The sequence below is a fragment of the Bombus huntii genome, chromosome 4 (assembly GCF_024542735.1).
Source record: "Bombus huntii isolate Logan2020A chromosome 4, iyBomHunt1.1, whole genome shotgun sequence".
Lineage (NCBI taxonomy): Eukaryota > Metazoa > Arthropoda > Insecta > Hymenoptera > Apidae > Bombus > Bombus huntii.
The window spans coordinates 16,244,528-16,270,080 of record NC_066241.1 but is presented as its reverse complement, the minus strand read 5'-3'; the positions used below and the strand labels follow the sequence as shown (position 1 = coordinate 16,270,080).

The following is a 25,553-nucleotide window of genomic DNA, read 5'->3' as shown; positions in this document are numbered from 1 at the left end:
ATAATCGTTAGATTTACGATAAAATTGCATCTACATAACTTTATCGATTTCACAAAACGTGTTTGCATCTGCCAAAAGCATAAATTACTTGTAATAATTACCTAGAAAATAAATGATTCTTCATCTTTCTCTACTTACTTTACATATTGTTTAAAAAATAGTTACAGAAATAAAAATGCTTATAGATTATAAGGCAATCTTTTCATTTAATAGAATTGCTTTTATTTATACATTGAACAGAGTTGATAATTGCTATTATTATTTATTTTTTAGCACTTCTTATTGTATTATTCGCAAATTTTTAACATTATAAGCGGACATTCGTAAAAATAATTAACTATGTACAGATCATCTTGAGTTAACCAGTAATTCTACTATGTGGCGTCCTATCATTATTACACATTTACAGTGATCTATAATTTGGAAGAAGCAATTTTTTGCCTGTGTAATCATAGTTTCACAAAAATTGAAGTCTCAAACGGAAAACATTTTTGTCATAAATACTAATTTATTAAAAATCGAAATGTATGCTAACAAAGATTTAAGATCAGTTTTTAGTTAAATGTGTGCATATAAATTGCTTCTTCAAAAACAATAACAACTTAATTGCCACAGTACAATTACTTAGCATTTATGCACCGGTGCGAAAAAAAATCAGCGAGTAGATAAATAGTTCGTTCAATAAAATGAGTTTATAGGTTCATATACACAGCCCATAAATATGCATACAGAAAAATAATGCATCAAATATTGTTTGAATCTCGAGTTCACTGATCGGTGAAGGATTTCCTATAGTTTCTCATGAACTGTTGCGAAAAATTCACATTATTAAATTAGAACAAAAACTATTTTTACAAGAGAAGGTTTTACAATATCGTTTATGGTGTTAATAACAATCTCACTTACTACTACATTGCTGACACAGGATCTTTTAACAATAAAAACACGTGTTAATTTAATATTCCAAACATAATTTGCATGCCGTTCTTGTTACAGTTAATGTGTCATTCTAGAAAATTATTTCTTAACATCTCCGCCAATTTAACATGACAATTACCCCTTTACCTTCTAATTAAAAATTCATGCATGATCAATACTTCTACCTTGCTTATATAAATTTAGAATCAGAGTAAAACGTGTTATGAGTTGCAACAAAATTATATAGGGATTTAAATTCGAGCTTGTTATTAAATTTATTCAGAGATAAAGTTCTTATAAAGACTTCAGTCTTTGATTTTGTCATGTTTATAGATTGTAGATCTAATATAATCCTTAGTATTTTTCTTGATTTATTAATGAATTATAAAATATTCTATTTCTGAATAATCCGGATGCAAAGAAAATTTTGAATCAAGATTTTTTTGTAATTAACAGAGTAATTATGATAATAAATTATAGGATATAACGGATTTTCTTTCCATATTTTCCCTACATTAAAAAGAAGCAAACAATAAATTCAATCCTCCTTAACAGACAAAATTATGATTTCATTAATAATGATATTTATCTTCAATGATATAATTTATCTAATTCTTAGCGTAACCGAAATTTCGATTAAAAGAATTGAATAGTTCTCGTGTCTTAAGTACAAATGCTACACACTAAAAAGTATTTTTTTTATTAGGACATAATTTATATGTATATACTTAAATAGAATGTACAATGTGTAATTCAAAACATAAATTTCTTCGGATATAATCTTTCATGTATTATGACTATAAACAATAATAATTCAGCTCTCACCTCATTTTTTTCTCGTAATACTTTCATTCAATATTATGTCTACTTACTCATTGCATCATAATAAATATAATTATCCATAAAGTATATTAGAGCAATCTGTTAATTCTTAAAGCGATGTTATTTCTTGGCGAGGCATTGTATGGAAATAAACCTGTTGAAAGTCTTCTACTCATTTTAGAGTAAGTACTTTTCAACACTGTAAAATGTTACAGTATGTCACGATGCCATACCCATGTTTTTTTCGTATGGTCAAACCTATGCGCTAGCCATTGCTGTTCTAACAATTGGTACCTATCTTGATTTAGGTACAGAGGTTTCCCGCGTCTATAAAAAGAAATTAATAAATGCAGTATAATATTGATATATCTCTAGAGAGGTAAAATAATATAACAAAAATTCCAATATAAATGTATTAAGAAATAGATTGCAATTTTTCAATATCTTATCTGATATTAAAGTGAGGCTCTTACTTCAGATCTCTATCTTCTTCCTCAAAATCATCGAGATATAAAGATCCCCATAAACAGACACGTTGACCACGAATTACTACAATATAGGTTGATGTTACCACCAAATATATACCAGTTCCACCTCCACAATCTATCGAATGCTATAAACCAAGGAAGAATTATGTTTATATAACTTATATATTTTTATGCTCATACAAAGGAAAACATATATATATATAGATAAAGTACTTACTTGAACAACCTCGCATACATTCCACTGCTTGCGATTTTGTTTTAAACAAACGATGGCACCACACAATAAACAGATACTAATCTCCTGAGGAATTGAATGACCTTGACGACACTGTCTTCCATGATAATACTAAAAATGAATAATCATTTATAAGGTTTTAATATTCAAGTATAAAATGATATATAAACTATAATTAATTATATATATTCATACTGTGAAAATCTTCTCATATTCCCTTGGAAGGCTCAGTAACTTGGGTACTTGCCACGACACATGCTGTTCCATAATTAAATACCTGCCTGCATCGCTTTGATTTACAAAAGCAAGGAATTGATCACACCACATACGGGGCACCGATATACTAGTTTCGCTATCTTGCCAGTTCAGAGCTACAGCAGAGTTAAACATGTTCCAATCCATATTTTCTGTAACTAATTCCAAATAACGAACTAATCTCGCAAATTCAGTTTGTGGTGATCTAATTATAGGTAATGGTTCCTCATATAAATGGTAACGGAGCAATGCAGCTACTCGTAAAAATGGTAAACACATAAATTGTATCTGAAATGATATAATTATGTATGTGACAAAGTATCTTAAAAAGAAAACAAGAAAATTATGAATTATGTTAACTAATTTATACCTACCTGTTGTTCGATACTGTGCATTTTATCTCGTGCATATGGTGTACACGATGAAGTAGATGGATCATATAAAACAGTATCTGAATGGTAGAGTGGGCTATTATTGAAATATTCAATGATTTTGCAGAATATAGTTTCAGAAGATATAGGACCGCGCTCGATGCATTCTCTTAAAAATGTATCTCCTAAAAATGTATTTCTCTCTGCTTGTGTGAGACCACCGCTTATTTGTATTATAACTTGATAGTACAATAAGTTGTATATTACTTTTACTACACTAGAGAAATACGCTGAAAATAAATAATTAAATTTTATGAAATCACTAAAATATTTACAAATGAAGTTATTTACTTACCTTGATCGGCATGCAAAGGTAACAATAATATAAACTGTATAAGAAGAGCAGTCGGATCTCTGAGAAGTAAGGGGACTTCTCCCTCGTGTAATGTTAATGCGAGTGGAGTTGCAGGCTCTGGAGGCAAACCAGATAATTGTTGCCATGTGTGTTGTACCGGCCAAATCATACATAGACGTGCATTTTTTGCCAGAACATCAAGAAGTGCAACTTGAAAGAAAATGTTATTGATGTAAAATCTACAATCATAGTTATTTTTAACTATCATCAACAATAAAATAAATGTACCAATGCAATCACGTTTTGGCCTTAAAGGTATCGTAGTAGGTGGTGGAATACATAATGATCCACCACGTTGAACAAGTTCAATTTCAAAATTAGTTCGTGCTATAGAAGTTATGAAAACGAACAAACTCTTGTAACTATGTTGTTGTTGACACTTAGAATTTGTGCATCTTGTCATATCCTGTACTGCTTTACGCATTGCTTCAGACAAAAATGTTCGTCTCTATAAAGAATGTATATGTTGTTAATTGCAAAGAACATATAAAGCTGCAAGTAAACAAAATTTTTGAGATACTTACTGTTGATGGGTTTCGTTGTACCTCTTTTAGAAGATTATTTATCTCTGGGAGTAGTGTAGTGAAAGGGACGTAAGGAGATCGGACGATTGTTCCACGCTTCCCCAATTGAGGAGAAAGTGGAAGAAAACAATTAGCTAACTGTCGACAAAGTGGACATAGATACTCGCCACTATCTACAGCAAGAGAAAGCTGCCTTTGTTGGTGACCCAGAGACTTTACATATGGCAATAAACAATCTAAATGTAAATGATGTCCACACGTTTGCACATATACACCACCTTCCCAACCTAGATTAACGGATAACAGCAACGAAATCTGTAAAACACCAATAAGAATGTATACAAATTGTTTTACTGTATTCAATGGATATTATATGTTAAATATTTACAGTATCAAAATGTCGGTCCATTGCATCCATTCTACGGTCAAAATAGGCACCACGTGTATCACACTTTGGTATAGGCGGATCATCATCAGAAGTAGGTAAAAGCAATCTATCTGGTTGCTGTCGTTCATGACCAATCACACTTGTCCCCTAAGAATAGAATTTATATAGAATTAAGTAAGTAGTCAATAAAAATGAAATTATATGAATAAAATTGTACGAATTTAATTACTTGAACTAATACAACAAGACCCATAGGATTATCTTCAGTACTAGGACTACTCTGACTGCAAATAACGCAATCGTATTCTTTTTTGCTAGTTAGTTTAGTCGTATTATCTTTTTGATCCCAATCCATACCCGATACCCCTGCTTCATCTAAACAAAACATTATAATTTTTATTTACATTTTGTTTACATACAGCACATCAAATTCATTATATCTTATATACATATTTTATCCTTTATATTTTACCTGTTTCCATTGCTTTTTCCATGAATTGCTTTCGTTTATTGGCAAATTCTGCCATTAATTTTTGCTGTCTTTCTTTCGCCCGTCTTCGTCTTTCTTCTCTTTCTCGATCTTCTTTCTCTCGCTGTTTATCTTCGCTTTCCTGCATACTTGGCCATAATTTGTTCCTAGCTTCATTTATAGCATCTTTGCACATAGGATCTAAATTTGTAATTTTGTTCAGTATTTGCGCGATAAAGAACGGACCATCACCAATTCGCGATTCTGTTGGTTCTATGGTTGAACTGCTACTAGCTTCATTATCTGACATTGCAATTTGTTCAGGGTTATAACTATCTGGAATACCTGACAACTGTGAATGCAATTTTAACAATAATGTGATTATACTCTCGTTTACTTTTACAGTTTGTGATTGTAATGATCCACCCTAAACAGAAAAAAATTTATAAGATAATAAATTAATAAATATAACAATTGATTTACTAGAATATACGTAAATCATTACCTGAGCATCTCTTCTTTTGAAATGTTTATATGAACTTGATGTAGATGGAACAATTTCTGTTGTTGTTACTCTAGAATTACTCAGTCTTGAGTACACTGTGGGTGCAGCAACTATTTCATTACCAGCCATAACAGCAGGCCGTTGAGGTGTAGGTGGCAATGCAGGTTGACCACCAATATCTGTATATAGTTAATAGAGATTGAAAAAAGAATACAAGATTATGAAAACATGTTCTAATATAAAACGATATTAATTAGAAGATATTCGTTTTAGTGTCTTTTTCTATATAAAATTAGTGTCTTTTTTTATATGATTAACATAGAAGAAAGCAGAGTATATACATATTTTGCGACAGTACAGAATGCATAACATTGATAAGGAGGATATAACTATGGTTAAGGTGATAAGATTAAGTAACATACTGTTTAGTAAAGGAGGTGATTCAATGGCAAGGGCCATGGATTCTTCGGTGGTTGATGGCAAAGCTCTTTGTAGAGGTATTAAATCATCTTCACTATTAGCTTCTGATATAGTAACAATTCCATCTTCAGGTACAAAAGTTATTTGAAATTGGTCTATAAAATAATTAAGAAAAGAATAAGACATCATTGCGATATTATATAATAGATTTAATCAACACCAAAGTATCCATTTTATAGTTAAGAACATACAGTATAATATATGTATAAAATATGATATATATTGTACCCTATACTAACACAGATTAAGAATTTTATGTAGAGGAACATTAAAAGATTGTTTGTTTTTAATATATACATAAAATTTACAAAACTTATAAAAATGGAATTAGTTTATCAATGCACAAATATTTAATTTACAACTTGTTTTTTGTTGAAGTGGTTACCACTTCTAAGAAAACTCTACATCTGGTCTTTCTTAGTTTTCTCAAGCACTGAAGCCATCGACAGCGCGTAGACAAAAGACTGCGACGAAGTCAGGCCATAAACAATAGACAGGCGACGTTGGCTTCGGGGTTTTTCAGTTATTAGGTAACACAGCCAGCGTGCGGATCTGGACCAGCTCAAATTGTATTTTACTTATTACACTTCTATTTAAATATATTTTCTACCTTACAATTTATCCACGTGTTTTCTCTGTTTACACGCCGAATAACCTCAACAGGTTATGGGCCCAGGGCTGTAAATTGCAAGGTAGCAACGTGAAGTGAATAAATTGTTAAAGTGTTGTGCTTAGTAAAATAAGGGATAGTGCTAAAATGGAATCAGCAAGTGCGAAGGTCGAGATGTTACGCGGCGAAGAAAATTGGCTCCAGTGGCGTTTTGTTATGCGTACACTTTTGGAGGAAGATGACGACCTGATCAACGTGTGTGAAGGGAATTTGTGTCATCCAGGTAACAGCGCGGAGAAAGAAATCGCTCGTGGAAGATTTTTGAAAGCAGATCGATTAGCGAGAAAATTAATCGTGACCTCAGTAGGAAAGAAACCGTTGGATCTTCTTTTATGTTGCACGACAGCACATGAAATGTGGAAAAAGCTGAATACAGTATATGGCATGAAGTCGGATGAGAATTTAAATATGGTCCAGAAGCAGTTCTTCGATTTTAAATGGGAAGAATCTGAAAATGTCTCTTACAACCTATCAAAGTTGGAACTCATAGCGGCGAAGATGAAAGCCCTTGGGAGTGAAATTGGCCAGAAAATGCTGATAACACGCATTTTATCGGTGTTACCAAACAAATTCGATCATTTTCACAGTGCGTGGGATTCCGTGGAAGAAGAAAAGAAGACCTTAGACAGGCTTAGTACCAGGCTGATGACAGAAGAAATTAGATGGAAGAAAGACGACCAGGAAACATCGGTGGCACTGGTAACAAAAGGTAATAATTATAAAAGGGAACAGCAGAAGCAGTCAAGTAAACGTGAATACGAGAAACAAGGACCAAGTTGCTTTAACTGTGGAAAAGTTGGCCATCTAAAGAAGGATTGCTTTAGATGCTTTATATGCAAAAGGAAAGGCCACACCAGCAAAAACTGTTTTAAAAATAACAAAAGAAGCAACAGTAGAGACAACCAGGAACCTAGAAACCAAAATCGGGATCACAGCGGAATTGGTCTATTAGGAAGTACCTCAGCGATACAAACGGCAAACCCTGATGTTTGGATAATCGACTCAGGAGCTACGGATCACATGACAGGACGACGGGAATGGTTCAGCGCTTTCGAAGAATTCGATAACACGGTGAAGATAGAGATCGGCGATGGTACGTTCATGGATGCGTGCGGCAAAGGAAAAATCAGAGTAGAGACTTTTGTGGACGGCAAATGGGTAATATGTACAATGAACGATGTTCTATACGTACCAGGTATGAAAAGAAATCTGTTTTCGATTAGATCTGTCGCAAGAAGGGGCATAGATTTTTGTATTTCAAAGGAAGGGACCAATTGCATATTTTTACAAAATCAGAAAATAATAGCAAGAGGTTCTGTTATCGGAAATTTGTATAAAGTAGATATGCGAGTTATCATACCGTCAGTTTGTAATTTTAGCAATAGAGCGGAGTCAAACGCGGACACATTGCAGTTATGGCATGAACGGCTATGTCATCAGAACATCAGACATGTTAAAGAATTCTTAAAGAATTCAAATATGAAAGTTGTAGAGGATAATAACTTTTTCTGTGAAGGTTGCGCGTACGGGAAACAGCATAGATCGAGTTTTCACGAGAAAATCAATCGGGCGACTAAACCTCGCGAAATTATTTATACGGATGTATGTGGACCTATGGAAGTCGAGTCATTAGGCAAGAAACTGTATTTTCTGACATTTAAAGATGACTTTTCAAAATTCACAAAGATTTACTTCTTACGACGTAAGTCAGAAGTAATTGAAAAACTAAAAACCTTTTGCCTAGAAGTTGAAAATCAATTTAAGGATAAAATTAAAGAAATTCATAGTGATGGAGGGAAAGAATTCCAAAATAAAGAAGTCAAAGATTTTTTAAAAAGTCAGGGAATTAGGCACACGATTAACGTCCCATACACTCCTGAACAGAATGGTGTCGCAGAACGGGGAAAATAGAACAATAGTAGAGGCAAGTCGGTCGATGCTATATTTGAAACCAAATCTACCGCTGTTTTTATGGGCCGAAGCCATGAACACAGCAGTACATGTCATAAATAAGACGGGGCCGACAAGACAAGATAAGAAAACACCATATGAACTGTGGTACGGGAAACCGCCGAATTTAGAAAAGTTTAGGGTTTTCGGTACTGAGTGCTTTGCTCACATACCTGCGGAGAAAAGGACAAAACTTGACAAAAAGGCTAACAAAGGATATTTGGTAGGCTATTTAGATGACGGACGAGGGTATCGAGTGTACGTGCCAACAGTAAAAAATGTAATATTAAGCCGCGACGTAATATTTAAGCCTGAACTAGAAAATGCGAAATTCGTAAAATTAAGTTTACCGAAAATTGTCGAGCGCGAAGATGTGAGTGCGCAGAGCGATAGAGCATGTACGTATGAAAGTGCAGAGAGTGAACATGAAAAACAACCTCATGGAACTAGCGACAATGTGAGACAATTGAGAGATAGAGATAAGATCAAACGAACCGATTTTTATGGTAAGCCAGTAACATACGTAGCGGAAAAATTACCGGTGGATTTTAACGAAGCGATGAGATCCGAAAAGAAAGAGTTATGGGAAACAGCTATGAATGATGAAATGAAATCGCACCATGAAAATAAGACGTGGATACTTGTAGAAAAACCTAAAGATCAGAAGGTACTTAGCAATAGGTGGGTTTTAACGATAAAGCTAAATCCGGACAACTCGGAACGATACAAAGCGCGACTTGTAATAAAAGGGTGTTCACAGAAAGAAGGCATAGATTATAAGGAAACATATAGTCCCGTTGCTCGGTTTGACACAATTAGATTAATGCTCAGTATTGCAGCCAAAAATAATTTACACCTTGGACAGTTCGACATTAAAACCGCATTCTTATATGGAAGTCTGAAAGAAGATATTTATATGAAACAACCTAAAGGTTATGATGATGGTACAAATCGGGTTTGTAAATTGCTAAAAAGCCTATATGGCTTAAAGCAGTCTCCAAGATGTTGGACGGAACGTTTCACAAAATTTATCTTGAACTTAAAATTTTATCAGAGTAACGCAGATCCTTGTTTTTATATTTATACAGAAGACGACAAATTAATGTTGATGACCATATACGTAGACGATGGACTGGTAGCAGCTTCAGACGAATATTTAATTGATAAATTCTTCGATGATTTAAATAAAGAATTCAAAATTATGAGTTCGAAAGAAGTAAAGAGTTTTCTTGGACTTGAAATTAATAGATTAGAAGATGGTTCAATATTCATTCATCAGAGTAGGTATATCGAAAACATATTGGAAAAATTTAATATGAATGAGGCAAACAGTGTTTCTACACCTATCGAGACTAATTGGAACGAAAGTAACATAGGCGATAATGATTGTAACGCACCATACAGAGAAGCCGTAGGGAACTTAATGTTTTTACAAACCGTAAGTAGGCCAGATATTAGTTTTGCAATAAATATAGTGGCGAGACACTTAGAGAATCCAAACCAGTATCAATGGAAATTAGTCAAACGAATTTTGCGCTACATAAAAGGGACCGCAGACATGGGACTCTTATATACAAAAGCAGGCAGTCTCGAAACCTTTAGCGACGCTGACTATGCAGGCGACAAAGAAACAAGAAAATCGACATCAGGCGTTGTATGTAAGTATGCGAATGCGGCCATCACATGGCAATGTAAGCGACAACAATGTATAGCTCTGTCTACGACCGAAGCTGAATATGTCAGTGCAGCCTCAGGAGCGAAAGAAATTATGTGGCTAAAGAAAATATTTCTTGAATGTAAATTAGAGATCCTTAAGTATATGCTATGTGTAGACAATACTAGTGCCGTGAAATTAATTAAGAATCCAGAATTCCATCAAAGAAGTAAGCATATTGACGTAAGATATCATTTCTTGCGAGATTTATACAATAGAGGCGAAATTGATATAACGTATGTAACAAGCAAAGAGCAATTGGCAGATATATGTACAAAGGCGTTGCCAAAACCGAGATTTGAATATTTAAGGAAAAAGTTAGGTTTGAAAAGTAAAAAAGATATTAAGAGGTAATTGTTTGTAAACATGTAGAATTTTTAGGGAGGGTGTCGAAGTGATTATTACTTCTCAAAAAAAAAGAGGAAAAACTCTACATGATCTGTTTAGTCTTCTAGTTTTTTTTGTGTAATAAATTAATTTGTATGGAAAAGAGAAAGGCGGCTGGCAAATGTACTTGAGAAGGCATTGACAAATTAATTTTCAGATATTTACGACAAGAGTTAGAAAATATTAAGAGATAATTTGTAAATTTGAGATAATTGTTTGTAGGGATGTAGAGTTTTAGGGAGGGTGTTGAAGTGGTTACCACTTCTAAGAAAACTCTACATCTGGTCTTTCTTAGTTTTCTCAAGCACTGAAGCCATCGACAGCGAGTAGACAAAAGACTGCGACGAAGTCAGGCCATAAACAGTAGACAGGCGACGTTGGCTTCGGGGTTTTTCAGTTATTAGATAACACAGCCAGCGTGCGGATCTGGACCAGCTCAAATTGTATTTTACTTATTACACTTCTATTTAAATATATTTTTCTACCTTACAATTTATCCACGTGTTTTCTCTGTTTACACACCGAATAACCTCGACATTTTTAACTAGTGTGTTTTATATGATTACTTAAAATATATGAAAAAACAGAAACAAAACATACCATTTGGTTGAGGTAAAGCAGGTAAAGAAGCATTCACAGCAATCTGTAACCCAGTGTCATTAGTAATAGTATCTAAAGATGGAAGAGCTAAAACTTCTAAGGAACCCTCATCTGTTGCATCATTTATCATGAGTGAAGTTCCAACCTCAGCCATTTCACCTTGAATTTCCCACTCAAAATCACCTAAAAAAAATGGTAAATGTCGTAAATGTATAAAAAATATGTAGCAAAATGTAACCCATTGTAATTTAATGATAGCTTTACTCACTATCTGAATTACTTGGCTCCGACTCTTGGATCAGGATGACTTGAGGTATCACTGTCCTCAAATTTTCTGATAAATCATCACTTTTGTACCAACCACCTAGATCCATATCTTTTATTATACGAGATGATTCGTCACTACTACTATATTGACACAAAGGATTCATCTGATAAACATGAAAAGAAATAGTATTATTATTTTATAATTCTGTAATTCTGTTATAATTAGTTACTTACAGATTTATCAGGTATTTCTGCAGTAATTACTGCCATTTCTAATAAGTAAATAGTCAGTGCCATTACATGCTCTGATATGTTGTGTCCATACACAGCCTTATATAAAATTATTAAAATCATAGCATGAAAAACTCTTGATCGTAGTACAATTCGTGGATCATCATATGCTGGTGAAACAGGAGCAGGATGCCTAAATGGTGGCCATGGAATTGCACTATTTTTCAATTTTCCTGATTGTTTTACACTGAAATATTTACAAAATATTTAATGAAAAAACTAGACAAAATTATGAAAATTAAAATAAACCAATAATTTTATATATATTAAAAGAACTGTAGTACAACGTTTTTATGTTTTTTTTAAATTATTTTTTCAAATGTAGTTTATTTACTATTCAGTAAAGCGATCCATTGCCATCTGGAAATCTCCTTTTTGTGCTGCTCTTAATAAAACATGTAAAGGATCAAATAATTCTTCCCAAACTAGACGTGGTTTTGGACCATACATTCCTTGCTGCATATTTCCACTAGCTTCAAGATTAGGTGCTCTGTACACTGCAACCTGTAAATCATATTTTACAATTTGTACTTATAAAAAAAAAATTGTATTCTATTTAAAGAAATATAAAACATACATCAGATAATACAGATTCGAAATCTCTATTTTGGGTACTACCAGAACGTTCGGGCATTAACTCCATTAATTGACTATGGGTTTTATCTCCCATAGATAATAAAGTAACCATTTCTAGGCGGGACATTTCAGGGTCAGATAAACCTATAACAAGATCGTATTTTTTATATACATATATGTATGTAGATTCCATATGTTATTAGTGAACTTAAGAAAATGGTATGAAGAACTTGCCTAAATTTGTCCGAACATTAACCAATATAGCTAGAAATGTTAAAAAACTTTCTAACATTGGTGTGTCATGTTCTCCATCCATGTATTCATTTTGAGTTCTATACAAACAAAGACTCATCTCTTGTTTTATATGAAACCTAATGGAATAAAATTATTGACAAATATAACTGTAATTTAAAGGGTATGTATAATATAAATATATGTTTAATAAGATACTGAAAATTACTTTTTAACGATTGTTTTTAGAAAAACATCTGGTTGTAGCTTTGTTGCACAAACTTGAAGTAGATAAAGATCTGCATCTACCATCGAGTTACAAAAATTGCACTGTATGTATGTCATAATTTGACCTTTTATTTGGAGACCATTACGCACCCACAATCCATTTAAAATTTCATAAAACGCAACCTAAACAAAAATTCATTGTCTTAATTTTCATTATTTTAATAGCTAACAATATATTACAGCAGCATAAGATATATAATATATAATGTAGCACAACATGAAATAGTATAAAAACTAAGTTTGAAAGAAAGGTATTTATTGAGAAATTATTTCATTCCATAGCTGAAGGTATTATTTTTTAACGTATGCAAGATGCGTAAAAGAGCTAACGGTACTGAAAAGAGTTTCGTTTTCTATAATTTCAGTTACTTTAATAATTGTTAAATATGATACATAACGTTAAATAAATGAAATACAAATTTTTCTAACATTAATGAAATTTTATTTAACATGAAATGTTCAGGTATGCTGTTGAAATAAAAAAGATGTTCTAAGCATGTAGAAGACATCAAAATGTCTATATGTGATCCATTACTTATAATAAATTTGTACAAAGATTTAAATTTATTTGTCATAATTGTCATGTATATTCATATATATTTATCATTTGCTTTATGCACATGATATTGTTAACATGTAACGTACGAAACATTTGAAATTTAAATATAAAAAAGACGGGTTACCATAGAATACATGATTCGTAGACTATGGTAAATCCCCCACTTAATCAACCAATCCCGTCACTGGAAAGAATTCCAACTTTCAACTGCTGTGTTGTCAGTTCGTACTGTTCCTAGCGATTCTACGATCAATGAACAAAGAGGGGACATTTATAGCGTCCGAAGAGCTGACTAAGAGCTCTTCCTCGTGTCAGTGTGATTAATTCTTCAGCAATTTTCCGAAAACTTGATTCCATCCTCATAATCAGTATAGCTTTAAAACTTGTGACAATAAAGAAAACAATTCCATAATCAAATGATAAAGGAAGAAAGAAGAACAAGATCGGATCAGTGTTATTTGTGCAAATTAATTTCCTCTTGATTCAGTTGTCATTGAATTAAAAAAATGGCTACAATTAATTTAAAGATTATTTTTATTTGTATCTTATGCGCAGAACGATTTACATATAGTTTTGAATTTGGTTATATCGATGTAAAAGATTTAATAAAATTTGGACATGAGGTGGTGATAGACATTTTCGAATCATGGGACTTCATACGTCCAAAAGATTCTGAGTATGACAACAATTTGCCATTTATTCACAGAATGGAGAAAGAATTAAAGAATCGTATATCGAAAATATCGCAACAGATTGATACTTTTCAAGAACAGATAGATATGCGTTTGGACAGCATTGTAGCTAAACTTTTAACTGAGATGCCGTTACAAGAAAGGCTTGATCAAAAGTTACGTATGATTGATCAATTCGTTGGGAAAATCAACGATTTATACAATGTCTTCCATTTGTATTCGAAAGCGCCTAACAGATACGAGAGGTACACATTAGAAGATTTCGCGAGAACGTGCGTTTCCTCGAGATCGGATGCTCTCCCTGATCTTTTGAAAAGCATTCATCGGCTTTTTGTTCCTTCTCCCGACGAGATTCTTAGCAGAAGCGTTCTCATATTATTGGCAAACCAAATGCAAGTAAGTTTTTGTAGATTTTTAAACACATTTTCAATAAAGAAAAATGACGCGTAATAGTGGGAACATATGTATTTTAAATGTGTTTTCTAAAAACTTAGAAAAATAAAAATTTCCTTCAACTTCATGAATTTGTAAGATAATTTTTTTAGATTATATGAAATGGAATAAATTTTGAAGTATTTAATATTTTGGCGATTCGAATATCCGTTAATGTACTGTTAGAAATTAGTTAATCGTGACTATCAAGGGTATTACATACGGGAGAATATCATAGTGATCAAATGACATCCGACAATCTGTACCTATTCAAATTACACACTCGGTACGAACATAGATAACACTGCAATAACTTTGCTATTGTTTATTATCCGAACAATCTTTTATTTCGTGTACTATATATATTTTTATCTTTTTAAAGAAATCGGTAAAAAAAATATAGAATAAACTTAACAAAGTTAATGATATAGGGAAAATAGACAATGATTTGTTTAATTATCTAACAAACTCTTGCGTAAGCTATATTCTCTCCAATTTTGTATTATCAAAAATAATTATCAAAGAATTGTAACGTGATCGTTACAACAAAAACTTAAAAATTTTAAGTCTACTCTGCCAACGAGTGCATTTTACAAAAAAAGTTTTATTAAATCAATCATTCAATGTCCAATAAAGAACAAAAGAACGAAATGCAACATTTCTGTTGGAACAACAATGATGCAGTTTGTACAAATGACTTGAGTACGAAGTATGAAGAGAGAGGGGAATGAAGAGGAGCATGCGCAGAAATATGTAACACCATTAAGCCTCGAACGATCCCAACTCGAGAGGGGAGAAACACAGAGAGTCAAATGACGGGAACAATAACGTAAAGTTCTTAGTAGAGCCTGTGCATACGAGGAAAAGTGTTTGTTTCGGAGGTATATTTTCGTCGTATAAAAAACACGACTATCAATTACTTTCCAACTATAAAAGACTACTGTTGAGCGAATGTTTGTGCAACGATATATACAGTGAAACATTTCTAAACAACATAGAATTAATAATCCAAGTATTTAAAAAAAAAGGATAATATAAGATTTTTTAATAGTTTACTAGATTTCAATGCTTTTGCTTATTACGGTCGAAACGCTTCAATTAATCATGCTAACCTTTCACGGCCTATATAACTTTCAAACGTTACTTTCCATTCGTTAATAGAATAGAGCCATTGGAAAAAGTAATGTTAAGATTAAATCGAATATTATTTTTGAGTTATCAGTAAATAGTGTGATGCTAGTCAAGTGTAGTATATATTTTACAGAATATAAGAACGTTAGGGGATTTCGTTCTTAGATATTCTGTCCGAATAACAGTACCACCTTAAAGTTTCTCACATCGTTCTGTCGTGTCGTCTTGAATACTTGCACGCAGGATTTGTGCTGTATGTAAATACAAATGCGTCACGTTAAAACAATATTTGTACGTTTTAAAATCGTCACATAATATTTCACACTTGTACATGGTTAAAAAGGTATTTATTGATATATCTGCGAATAAAATATGTATGAAAATAATTTAACCTTCACCTTCGAAATCGATCTGTTTGTAATTCGATAACAATAAATATTAGATATAATTCGTGACTTGTTACGATAGTTGTCAATGTAGCGTCAACGAATATCATAAGATATCTCTATTTATTTAACTGTGCGGAAGACGCAATCGTAAAAATCCCATCAAAGGTTACTATATATCTGAGGGACAAAGTAAATCTATGCTGTAATGCTTATTTTTGACAAAGGAACTGTATAAACATATAAAGTCTTTAATTATACTAAAATTAATACAAAACATAATATATAGATATATTTACTAATAATTACTAATTATTACTAATTTAAATGCAAAGAACGAACAATTTTTAAAAATATTTAGAATTAGATTTAACACGTATCTGTTAGATCAACTGCGATTTCCGGAGGATTAAAAATAAATAATAAAGAAAGAAATATTACAGAAATGACTAACTTAAATCAACCGATATTAAAAACAATCACGTTTTAAATAGGGATATGCACATGTAATAAGATTACGATAGATACGACAAAACTTTAAGAGAGGCTATTTTTAATACAGTGAAACCGATTTTTATAAATTTTTAATTATTATAAATTTGGACAAATATGATTACCGACTCATTTTTTCCGAACAAACAAGTATCGCTTCTTAAAGATTTCTATATAAGACATCACAACGATATGAGAAACTTATTACCTATATCGAAATGGAAGGGCAGGCGCTCAAAATATCGATCGATTATTGTCGAAATTGTCTGAATCACCGGAAGAGCTAATAGCTACACGCGGATGTGATTCACGTTTATATGAATTAAACGTGACCTACTGGAGATAAAAAAGTATTATCAATCGAGAACAAATCTTCGAGATGTTATATATCTTAGTAATTTTTCCGCAAACAAAACGCGCGATATGATTCTAATCCAATTACTGACGTATCTAATTATCAATGTAATCGGTACATTCGACCCTTACCATTGAGCTTAGCGTTTAGCAATCTATGTGTACATTTCGCATAAACACACAGTATTATGAAATGTTGTTATAAACATACGACGTCTTAGTGTCAGAGATTCCAAAGCCGTTACGTATTATGAATAGTGTTTTATTTTGGTATTTTTTTCAAATTGTACGAAGAATCTCGTTCTGCATTATACGATTGATTTATTCCGAGCCGTGAGAAACTTGAATTGTAGTAGACTTTTAAGTAAGGTCAAAGTAATGACAGCTATGTCACACTATTTAATTCCGTATTGTTAAACATGACTCACCATCAATAACATTTTTGATATGAAAAACAACAGGGGACTAGAGGAGGAAGTACGATATTTACATACCAATTCGTAAACGATAATTATAAGAAGTTACGGTACTATAGAATTTTGTCAACTGAATTTTCATTCATGTACAACTTGTTTAAGAAGTGAATACAAATGTATCTTTATTTACTATGGTTACTGTGGATCAGCAATATGACGCACGACACGGAATGAATCACAAAATATACTAATTAACTAATTGATTAACAAGTAAGAAGAGTGTACACCAGACTATTTATGTCTGCAAAATACTCTTGACTGAAATATTTAACTTATTAAACGATTGTGCATTGAAACAATTTCTTTTAGCACGAATTTCAATCTTATACCATACCATACAGGTATTAAATACTCTAATGGATCAAATATAAGTCCTTATGCACCGGTTCATCTATATATATATATATATATAATTGAAATATTTAACCCTTATATATATATATATATATAAATATATATATATATATATAATTGAAAAATTTAACCCTTCAAGAATCAAATAAATAGACTTACAAAATGAAGATACGAAACATCCATGTATGCTTTCTGTTTTTCTGCATAATATGGGGAACATTGAGTATAAAATACGATACAACATTGATCGACGAAATGCGAAATAAGTTGTTGCAATTGGAGAAAACATTAGAGAGAGATTTGTTTCACTCAAGGCTCCACGAGTTTGAAGATGGTGGAAAGTACCTATGGCTCATAAAAAGTTTCAAGAAATTCGGCGATGAACTAGAACGAAACTTCTCAACCAATGGTTATGAAAATTTAAATGCATTGAGTTCTATTTGGTTATGGGCTCGAACAGAAAACGAACTAAAAAGAATAGATGGTCTGTACCAAGTTTTTCGAACGATGCAAGAGGAGATAGTCGGCAGAAAGATTCCTCTTGATATACCGAAGCTGAGCGATTTCTGGGATATAATTCTACACGATCCGAATGCGTCAATTGTACGCGCCCTCACTCGAATCGGTGACCTGATAGTGCACGAAAAATTGTTCGTTTCGGCTTATCAGGTACAAAAATAAATAAACGAGTTGTAAAGAACTTCCAATTCTGATGATCAACGAAGTAGCGAACGTTCTTCTTTGATAATTAGCAATTCAAAGATTTAAGAATTTATTGTTCAATATGGACAGGTTTTGTATTTTCTTTTTCTATTTGTTTCTCACTAGGAAGCAGCTTCGCAAATTTGTAATGAAAATCAGTCGCTTCAGCAATTGCTCTATAATTTATATACAACGGTAACCCTAACGGAAATCAAGGGTTATGGTATGATCCAATTCTCTTATAAGCTGCTGCGGCTTTATAACCCAGGTATGGTGCAGTGACTGTTATCTGTATATTGCATAACTTGTTATTTTCTTCTCCAACTTTTGTAACTATATTTAAAAATTTTATGCTATAGTATACAGTTCACAAGCACGATTTTATCATATTTAAAAAAAATATTCTGATCGCTTATTATTTAAAGAAAAGTATGCTGCATCTAATATAGTATATTATTATTGAAAAATTCGCTTTCTAATTATAATAAACTTGACGTAGGTACTAATTTCACTGAAGAAATGGAAGTGGTGAAGCAACAGTATGAGACGAGAACGATGGAAACTCTGCGGGCTGTTAAAACAGCCATGGCGTTTGCTCCACGACAACTCTGGAGATGTGATGCGAGATCACATAAATTAGGTATATTTTCCTACTTTCGCGTGTAACATGTGTAACAAATATAACTGAAACAATTGTTACAGATGAAACATACACCAAATTAACACAGTTGTTCCAAGGATATATCGTGAACGAAGTGGACTTAAACAAGGACTCGAGTTGCAGAGAAAATTGTGCTTATTACGAATATTCGAAAGTTCATGGATGTTACAAAAATCAATTTTGCTCCCAACAGCGCAAATGTAACGGTCGAATACTAAAATGCGAATATATTGATTCCGATATGTGGATTTGTCCTTCGGTAAATTGAAAATTTTTTCTGCGTTCAGATGTTATATAATAAGAATGTATGTGAAGTGTTTACAAATTATTTCAGATACAGGAAAGTGATCGAAGATACGAATACATAGAATATGAAAATGGTCGACTGTTCGGACAAAAAGATACTTGCAAGAGAGGAACAACCAAAGTAGATAGCTGGTGGCGTTGGTTATTCTGGCACTGTAGCTATTGTTTTTGTTACTGTGATGACAATAATATAAACTCTGATCGATACTTTAGCTTAAGGGAAGTTGTATCTGATGTAGCAAACAATAAGTAAGTGACTGGCTATGGCAGGTATTTTAGGAAGACTCTTAAGATGTCACTGCTTTCATAATTAATAATAATATTATTTGTTACAGAGTCGTGACGGGCATCCGATTCAAGAAAGTGAAGCAAATAATACATATGCAGATACAGGAAGGTGAATTGATGCCACATGGATACATTAATAAATCCTCTATATGGTGGAAACCAATAGAAGAGTTCAGTGTATTAAATAACAATGTTAAAAATGGTGTTGACTATCACACATTATCATGGGAAAAAAGGGGGTTAGATTTAGATGATCTAGTCCTTGATGACAATTTGCTTTTGACAGGTACATTTATGTGTAAATTTATATTTCTTTCATATCCCTTTTTAAATATCACGCTTATAATACCTATTTTTCAGGACTCAAGTTCCGAATGATTGGTTCACGATTAAACTTAGAAGCAAGAATGACATCTTTTAATTTCACGACTGGGAAATTAATAAAACCGCTAGAAAGGAGTTTCTGGATCAGTCATGATAGAACCAATAGGTAAAATCTGCACATGTCTTGTACATATTTTTGTATACTTGTAAATGTGTGTTTGCTTATCTAGCATTATAATTATTTGCAGAACTGAAGTGACATTTGAGAATCCTGATATACCAACTCGATTACCTCTTCTAGCACTACCAGACTCGAAACCATTCCAATACCTGAATTTTGCACCAAGCGATCAAAAAAAAGACGTTGCTCAAAACACAATACCATTCATTGATATTCAACCAGTAGAATCAAATCCACCAGTTCCAATTGCAGGTGCCGGAATTTTTCACAAAGGCCGACCAGGATCGGGTGGATTTGTAGCAATGAGATTGATTACATATGATTTTAGTAAACATTTACAAGTTGATTTATCTCCTTCTGCAGATACAGTTATCGATGCTCCAAATGAAATAAGAGTAGTATGAATGTAATTTATACGCGTATTACTAAGATATAGTTCGTAACTATCTTTTGTGTTTTATTTCTACTTTCATATGTCTTTCATTAATTTACATTTAAGTCTGATAAGTGTGATTTATAAAATTGATTATATATCAGTAATAACTCCCTTTTTTTAGAAACAATTCTCCATTAAACAATTGTTTTTTGTGCCATCTTAGCATGTATAACTCTTTTAAAACAACATATCACAAAAGTTAAATTCCTTTTGTATTTTCTTACACTCCTAATTCCAATAAGACTTTCAATAATGATACTTTATAAGGAATTATATTTTATTGTTTAAATAGGAAATTCATAGATTTTCTTTAATATTATGCTATTGAAATAACTTAATGTAAACCTACTCATTGCTCAAAGTATTTTTTGATATTATTTTGATTTATTAAATAAAATAACTATCCGAAAAAAACCAACCGATATCCATATATATCATATACACATATCGTCATAATAAAATTCTACTAAAAATACTCAATGACATTCGAAATAATAATGTCTGCAGAAAATATGATTCTTTATAGATATTTTCAAATATTATTTTAGTTCTATTTAAAATGCTGTACATGCACATCATAACTACATTGAAAGAATATACTAGGAAGTAGAGAAAAGTACTTACCTGAACTCGTAAAGGATGCATCATTAGAAGATGTAACATATCAGTAGGAGGTAATAAATCATTTAGGGTAGCTCCTTGTTGACGCACAGCTTGGCACATAAACACAGCAAAGTACCGATGCAATGGTAGATGAAATGATACTTGTAAACTGTCACTCTGTAACAAAAAGAAGGGCTATAATAGTATCGATACCTTAATTGAACTAATTAATTGCATATTAGGAAAAATAGAAAATATGTTATTACAAAATAAACATTTAATTACTTACCACATTTGGATGAGTGAAATTTATGGCGTCTAACCAATCTTGTAATGCCGTGAGACAAAATGATAGCACCCTACGAGTAAGAGCAGCACTTTCAGGACCACGTAAATGAGAAACTAAAGCCCACATGGGATATGCACTAGCTTCTAACTCGGCACTAAATGCAGCATAGTACGTATTAGATTCATATTCAACATGTTGATTTAATTCTCGTTGATTCACGTTCATTCCTAGGAATAAGCACAACAAAATATTTTATTAGTATTTCAAAAGTATTTTGTTATGTGTAAAAGTAACTATAATTACAATTGTACAAAAGTTAAATAATACCTTGAAACATAGATAGGAAATCGAACCACATTTCTAAAAGTGTATCATCGCTCATAAATCTAACAGCTATAGGCTTATGTGAAAGAACATTATTTAAATCTGATACAATAGGCCAATAACAGTGTTCCTTCATTACTTGTCGTTCACAGTCTACTACATAATGAAAATTTTTATCTGGATCTAAAAAAATAAGAAATTATATTTATTGTTAATAAACAAATATCGAAAGTTTAATAGAACTTGTACAAATATTACCCACCATGTAAAGTGTTTTGAATCAATATCTTACTCATCATGTACTTTAAAGCTATTACCATAACATGCAACAACTTTAATTGATCTACCATTTTCAATGCTAAACTTTCATTACTGAATAGCTGAAATATAAAGCACAAACACATCAAGCACTTTCTTTATTATAAATATAATGTTATTCTTGGATAATACCTACCTGTACACTGACATGGACCACCTTGTTGCTTAAAGTATCTGGATCTGTTGAACGTTCAAGCATCATTGAAACTCTACTGTAATGTAATACAAATGCACGAGTAAGTGCTTCTTTATATTCTGGATCCGGTAACATATTTAATAGCAAACAAACTAATTTCTGTGGAAATTGATAAGCTACTGTCCAAAACATTAATTCTTCTAAGAAAGTAGTATGCTGTAAATGTTCTTGTAGTGATGCACACTCTAAAACAATATAGTATTTATTGTAAATATATTCTGCTACAACTGTAGATATACATTAAAAGAAAAAATTTACCTTTATATTCATCAGGTGGCTCTGGATTTGGCAAAGACCTTACTGCATTTTGATATATTTCGTTACTATCTTGGCAATAGCTATCATATTCTGGTTCTCCAGTTGATACAGTAGGATCCATAAGACTTCTATACTTTTGTGGATTGGTAAGAGCTGATGTCATAACATGCCTCATTAATGCACCCATTTTATTGAAATCAATGAGCATTGTTAGATATTCATCTGCATCTTGAATTGCAGCTTCATAATTTCGTCGACCCACAGTACTATATTAAATAAAATATTTCCACACATTATACATTTTTTATATTTCTAATAATTAAATAGAAAGATATATGATATACCAATTCTCGCGTAAGTGTTGTATAAGGCGAAGAATTATTCTAGGCATCATTGCTTCTGCCACACACATTAAATTTGACGGAGCAGCTGACTTATCAACAGCGGCCTTTGGACCATGTCTATCACAAAATCTAGGACAACAATTTTATTAGATATCATTCTTTTCTTAAATATCAAGCAATTTTATTTGATAAAATTGTTACCCTGATTCCTTCATAACGGATGAGTCACCACAATCACAAGCACCACCTGCTTGACTTAAAAACATATTGAAATCATGGCCATAGTGATTGCCTTTTTTGAAACATTCTGTACATAAGGACATACATGGTGATATACCACATGTACGACAACGATATGCTACAAAATTAGGTGTCCAAACCAGTCCACATGTTGTAGCATTATCATACATTCTCACTGAAATGTTTATAAATATTTGATTTGGATGGATGAAAATTTAACCCAATATATGTTTTATAAATGTATGTTTCAATATGTATGTTTTTAAAGATTATAAAGGTTTTAAACTTGCATAACTACATTACTGAAAAATATAATTTTCTTAATTAGGTTAAAAACTTTCTAGTACTTAATATTGTTCTGAAATTATTATTATTGATTTAGGCAATTTTTGTTTTGACCAAAGTATTTGTTACATTTTATAAACTTTACTCTGTCATGTATTAAGATCATTCATGCACCTATATTTTCATAAATATAGCAATTTATATAAATATATATTTGACTGGTAATCTTGCTGCTGCCAAATACGCAAATTGCACTATACTTATATCACAGACTTCAAAATAATGCTCATAACAAAGCATATTATTTAAAAGTATCAAACAATGATCAGACTATATTGCAGTAGTTATTAAGTTATCTTAGATTAAATTTATCTTAAAGATAAATTCTATATATTGCTTTTTCAATAGTTTAAACATTTAAATTAAATATTATTTATAACAATATATAATATGTATTTATATATACAATATATTTAATAAAGTAACAAATCTTTTAAAAACATGTTTCATGAATAATATTTGAAGCAACTGTATATAGTATAATCATAACATAGTGCAATATATAAATATGCAAAAATATCAAACACATTGCATAAAATATATCTATATTTGTCAAAAATATGTTTAATGTGATAATACTGACAATGATCAATTCATTTAACTTGTGGGCTAGAATATGGTCGGATTTAAAAAGTTTCCTACTGTGCAGTTTAAGAAAATAAAATACACATGGCGTACCTGTTTTAGCAAACTTCTCCGGAGTATGACCACTAGCTATTAACCATTTACACCAGTTGATAGTTTCTCTATCACCAATATCTTTACTAGGATTTAACAGTTCATCCAATAATTTACTAAGAGATGGTGGACATCCATTGTCATTAGCTAAATTGCTACATTCTGCATGTATATGGGCAGCTGTATAACTTTTACTCCTGTTCCTCAATATTTCAGTGCATAAATTAGACACCGAGAACATCGCGAAATATTGTCCTCGCGCAGCGAGGGTATCATTGATTTTGATACGTGTTGCGGTATCCTCCGAGAATGACGAGTGTACGATGTCACGTCCTGGCTTCGCCAGCTCGCCAAATCCCGCGGGAACACCTCAATGGACCTGTAAATAATGTAAATAGTTATTATTGTAATGGTGCAGATCGTTGTAAAAAGCGTAACCTAGAAATAACAGACTTAACAGCGGAAAAGAAATGAGCAAGTCAAGTCGGGAATCAGGTGATACCGATGTTAAAATTTCAGGAAGCCGACAGGACAGCCGATAGTTGCCTGACGACTTACACCTTTTTGCGTGTTTCTCGTGTGAAAACTTCCGGGAAACCTTTCAAGTAGAGGCGGCCCGCGGACCAGGGAATTCTCAACAACCTCCATATCAGTGAGCATCTCCCGTCAACTTTGTCTTCCTCATCAATTTTGACAACATGACGAAAGCAGCAAGGGACCGTTACCTTATACCACTCTCCTGAACCGTGGATTACTATCGACTTTCAGCTTTCGTGTTTCGACAAGTACTCGGTACTTGCACAATAATCGTCGTTGATACAACACACATTCACACTTACCGAACAGCAAAAGCACTCGATCACCAATCGTTCGATCAATTGACCACAGCTTATATTCTTCTACGGTACATCTTCTTCTTTCTGATCAAGAATTTGTCTATCTTATCGACAGAACAATGACAGAATACCAGATCTTGTTTTTCAATGAATGTATTTCATCAGAACGTTTTCACTACGTTCAAATCTATACACGTAGATAATACTCATTAGCATAGTAATTACCAAACAATATGCATAAAAAATTTATAAGAATTGATATAATTAAACAAAATTAAAAATATCAGTTAAAATATATTTATTTATTCACTTTATTTATAATCCAATCATATATGGTTCTTTGGACAAATTGATCTATTAAGGAGCGTAATACGTTTTGCGTCTATCATGGAGTTTCAGATAAAAAGATTAGATATATAATTGTGTACTCTGTATTTGAATAAAATTATATCTTTTGTATATAAGTATTGCTACTAATTATTTTTATTCGTAAAATAAGCGACG

The 25,553-nt window shown here is 32.2% G+C and overlaps 2 protein-coding genes across 15 annotated transcripts; one reads left to right on the top strand and one right to left on the bottom strand.

Annotated features, from left to right (window-relative positions):
• Positions 1 to 186: 186 nt before the first annotated feature.
• LOC126865311 (E3 ubiquitin-protein ligase Ubr3) lies at positions 187 to 25,479 on the bottom strand. 9 transcript variants are annotated; one of them, XM_050617724.1, is made up of 31 exons: positions 25,360 to 25,479; positions 24,667 to 25,236; positions 24,214 to 24,592; positions 23,152 to 23,365; positions 22,951 to 23,079; positions 22,607 to 22,872; positions 22,289 to 22,533; positions 22,097 to 22,214; positions 21,838 to 22,017; positions 21,511 to 21,737; positions 21,243 to 21,398; positions 12,786 to 12,967; positions 12,560 to 12,696; positions 12,327 to 12,469; positions 12,084 to 12,253; positions 11,693 to 11,936; positions 11,460 to 11,622; positions 11,192 to 11,374; positions 5,813 to 5,965; positions 5,391 to 5,569; positions 4,889 to 5,312; positions 4,646 to 4,791; positions 4,417 to 4,563; positions 4,029 to 4,343; positions 3,733 to 3,952; positions 3,445 to 3,654; positions 3,093 to 3,379; positions 2,659 to 3,006; positions 2,446 to 2,574; positions 2,214 to 2,353; positions 187 to 2,067 (listed from the first exon to the last, which is right to left on the bottom strand). In XM_050617724.1, the coding sequence occupies exons 3-31, from the start codon at positions 24,452 to 24,454 to the stop codon at positions 1,950 to 1,952; spliced, it is 5,814 nt and encodes a 1,937-aa protein (XP_050473681.1). In that variant the 5' UTR covers positions 24,455 to 24,592; positions 24,667 to 25,236; positions 25,360 to 25,479; the 3' UTR covers positions 187 to 1,949. The 9 variants fall into 9 exon arrangements, with proteins under 9 accessions (XP_050473681.1, XP_050473685.1, XP_050473676.1 ...); XM_050617728.1 differs by lacking the exon at positions 25,360 to 25,479 and having other exon boundaries at positions 24,667 to 24,952; positions 25,053 to 25,271; XM_050617719.1 differs by lacking the exon at positions 25,360 to 25,479 and having other exon boundaries at positions 24,667 to 25,271.
• LOC126865317 (uncharacterized) lies at positions 13,643 to 20,822 on the top strand. 6 transcript variants are annotated; one of them, XM_050617746.1, is made up of 11 exons: positions 14,365 to 14,491; positions 15,164 to 15,408; positions 17,352 to 17,576; positions 17,708 to 18,389; positions 18,549 to 18,690; positions 18,922 to 19,062; positions 19,125 to 19,342; positions 19,418 to 19,638; positions 19,725 to 19,963; positions 20,038 to 20,167; positions 20,250 to 20,822. In XM_050617746.1, exons 4-11 carry the CDS (start codon positions 17,883 to 17,885, stop codon positions 20,584 to 20,586), a joined length of 1,935 nt encoding a protein of 644 aa, XP_050473703.1. In that variant the 5' UTR covers positions 14,365 to 14,491; positions 15,164 to 15,408; positions 17,352 to 17,576; positions 17,708 to 17,882; the 3' UTR covers positions 20,587 to 20,822. The 6 variants fall into 6 exon arrangements, with proteins under 6 accessions (XP_050473701.1, XP_050473706.1, XP_050473705.1 ...); XM_050617749.1 differs by lacking the exon at positions 17,352 to 17,576 and having other exon boundaries at positions 14,364 to 14,491; positions 17,874 to 18,389; XM_050617748.1 differs by lacking the exon at positions 17,352 to 17,576 and having other exon boundaries at positions 14,364 to 14,491; positions 17,860 to 18,389.
• Positions 25,480 to 25,553: the final 74 nt, after the last annotated feature.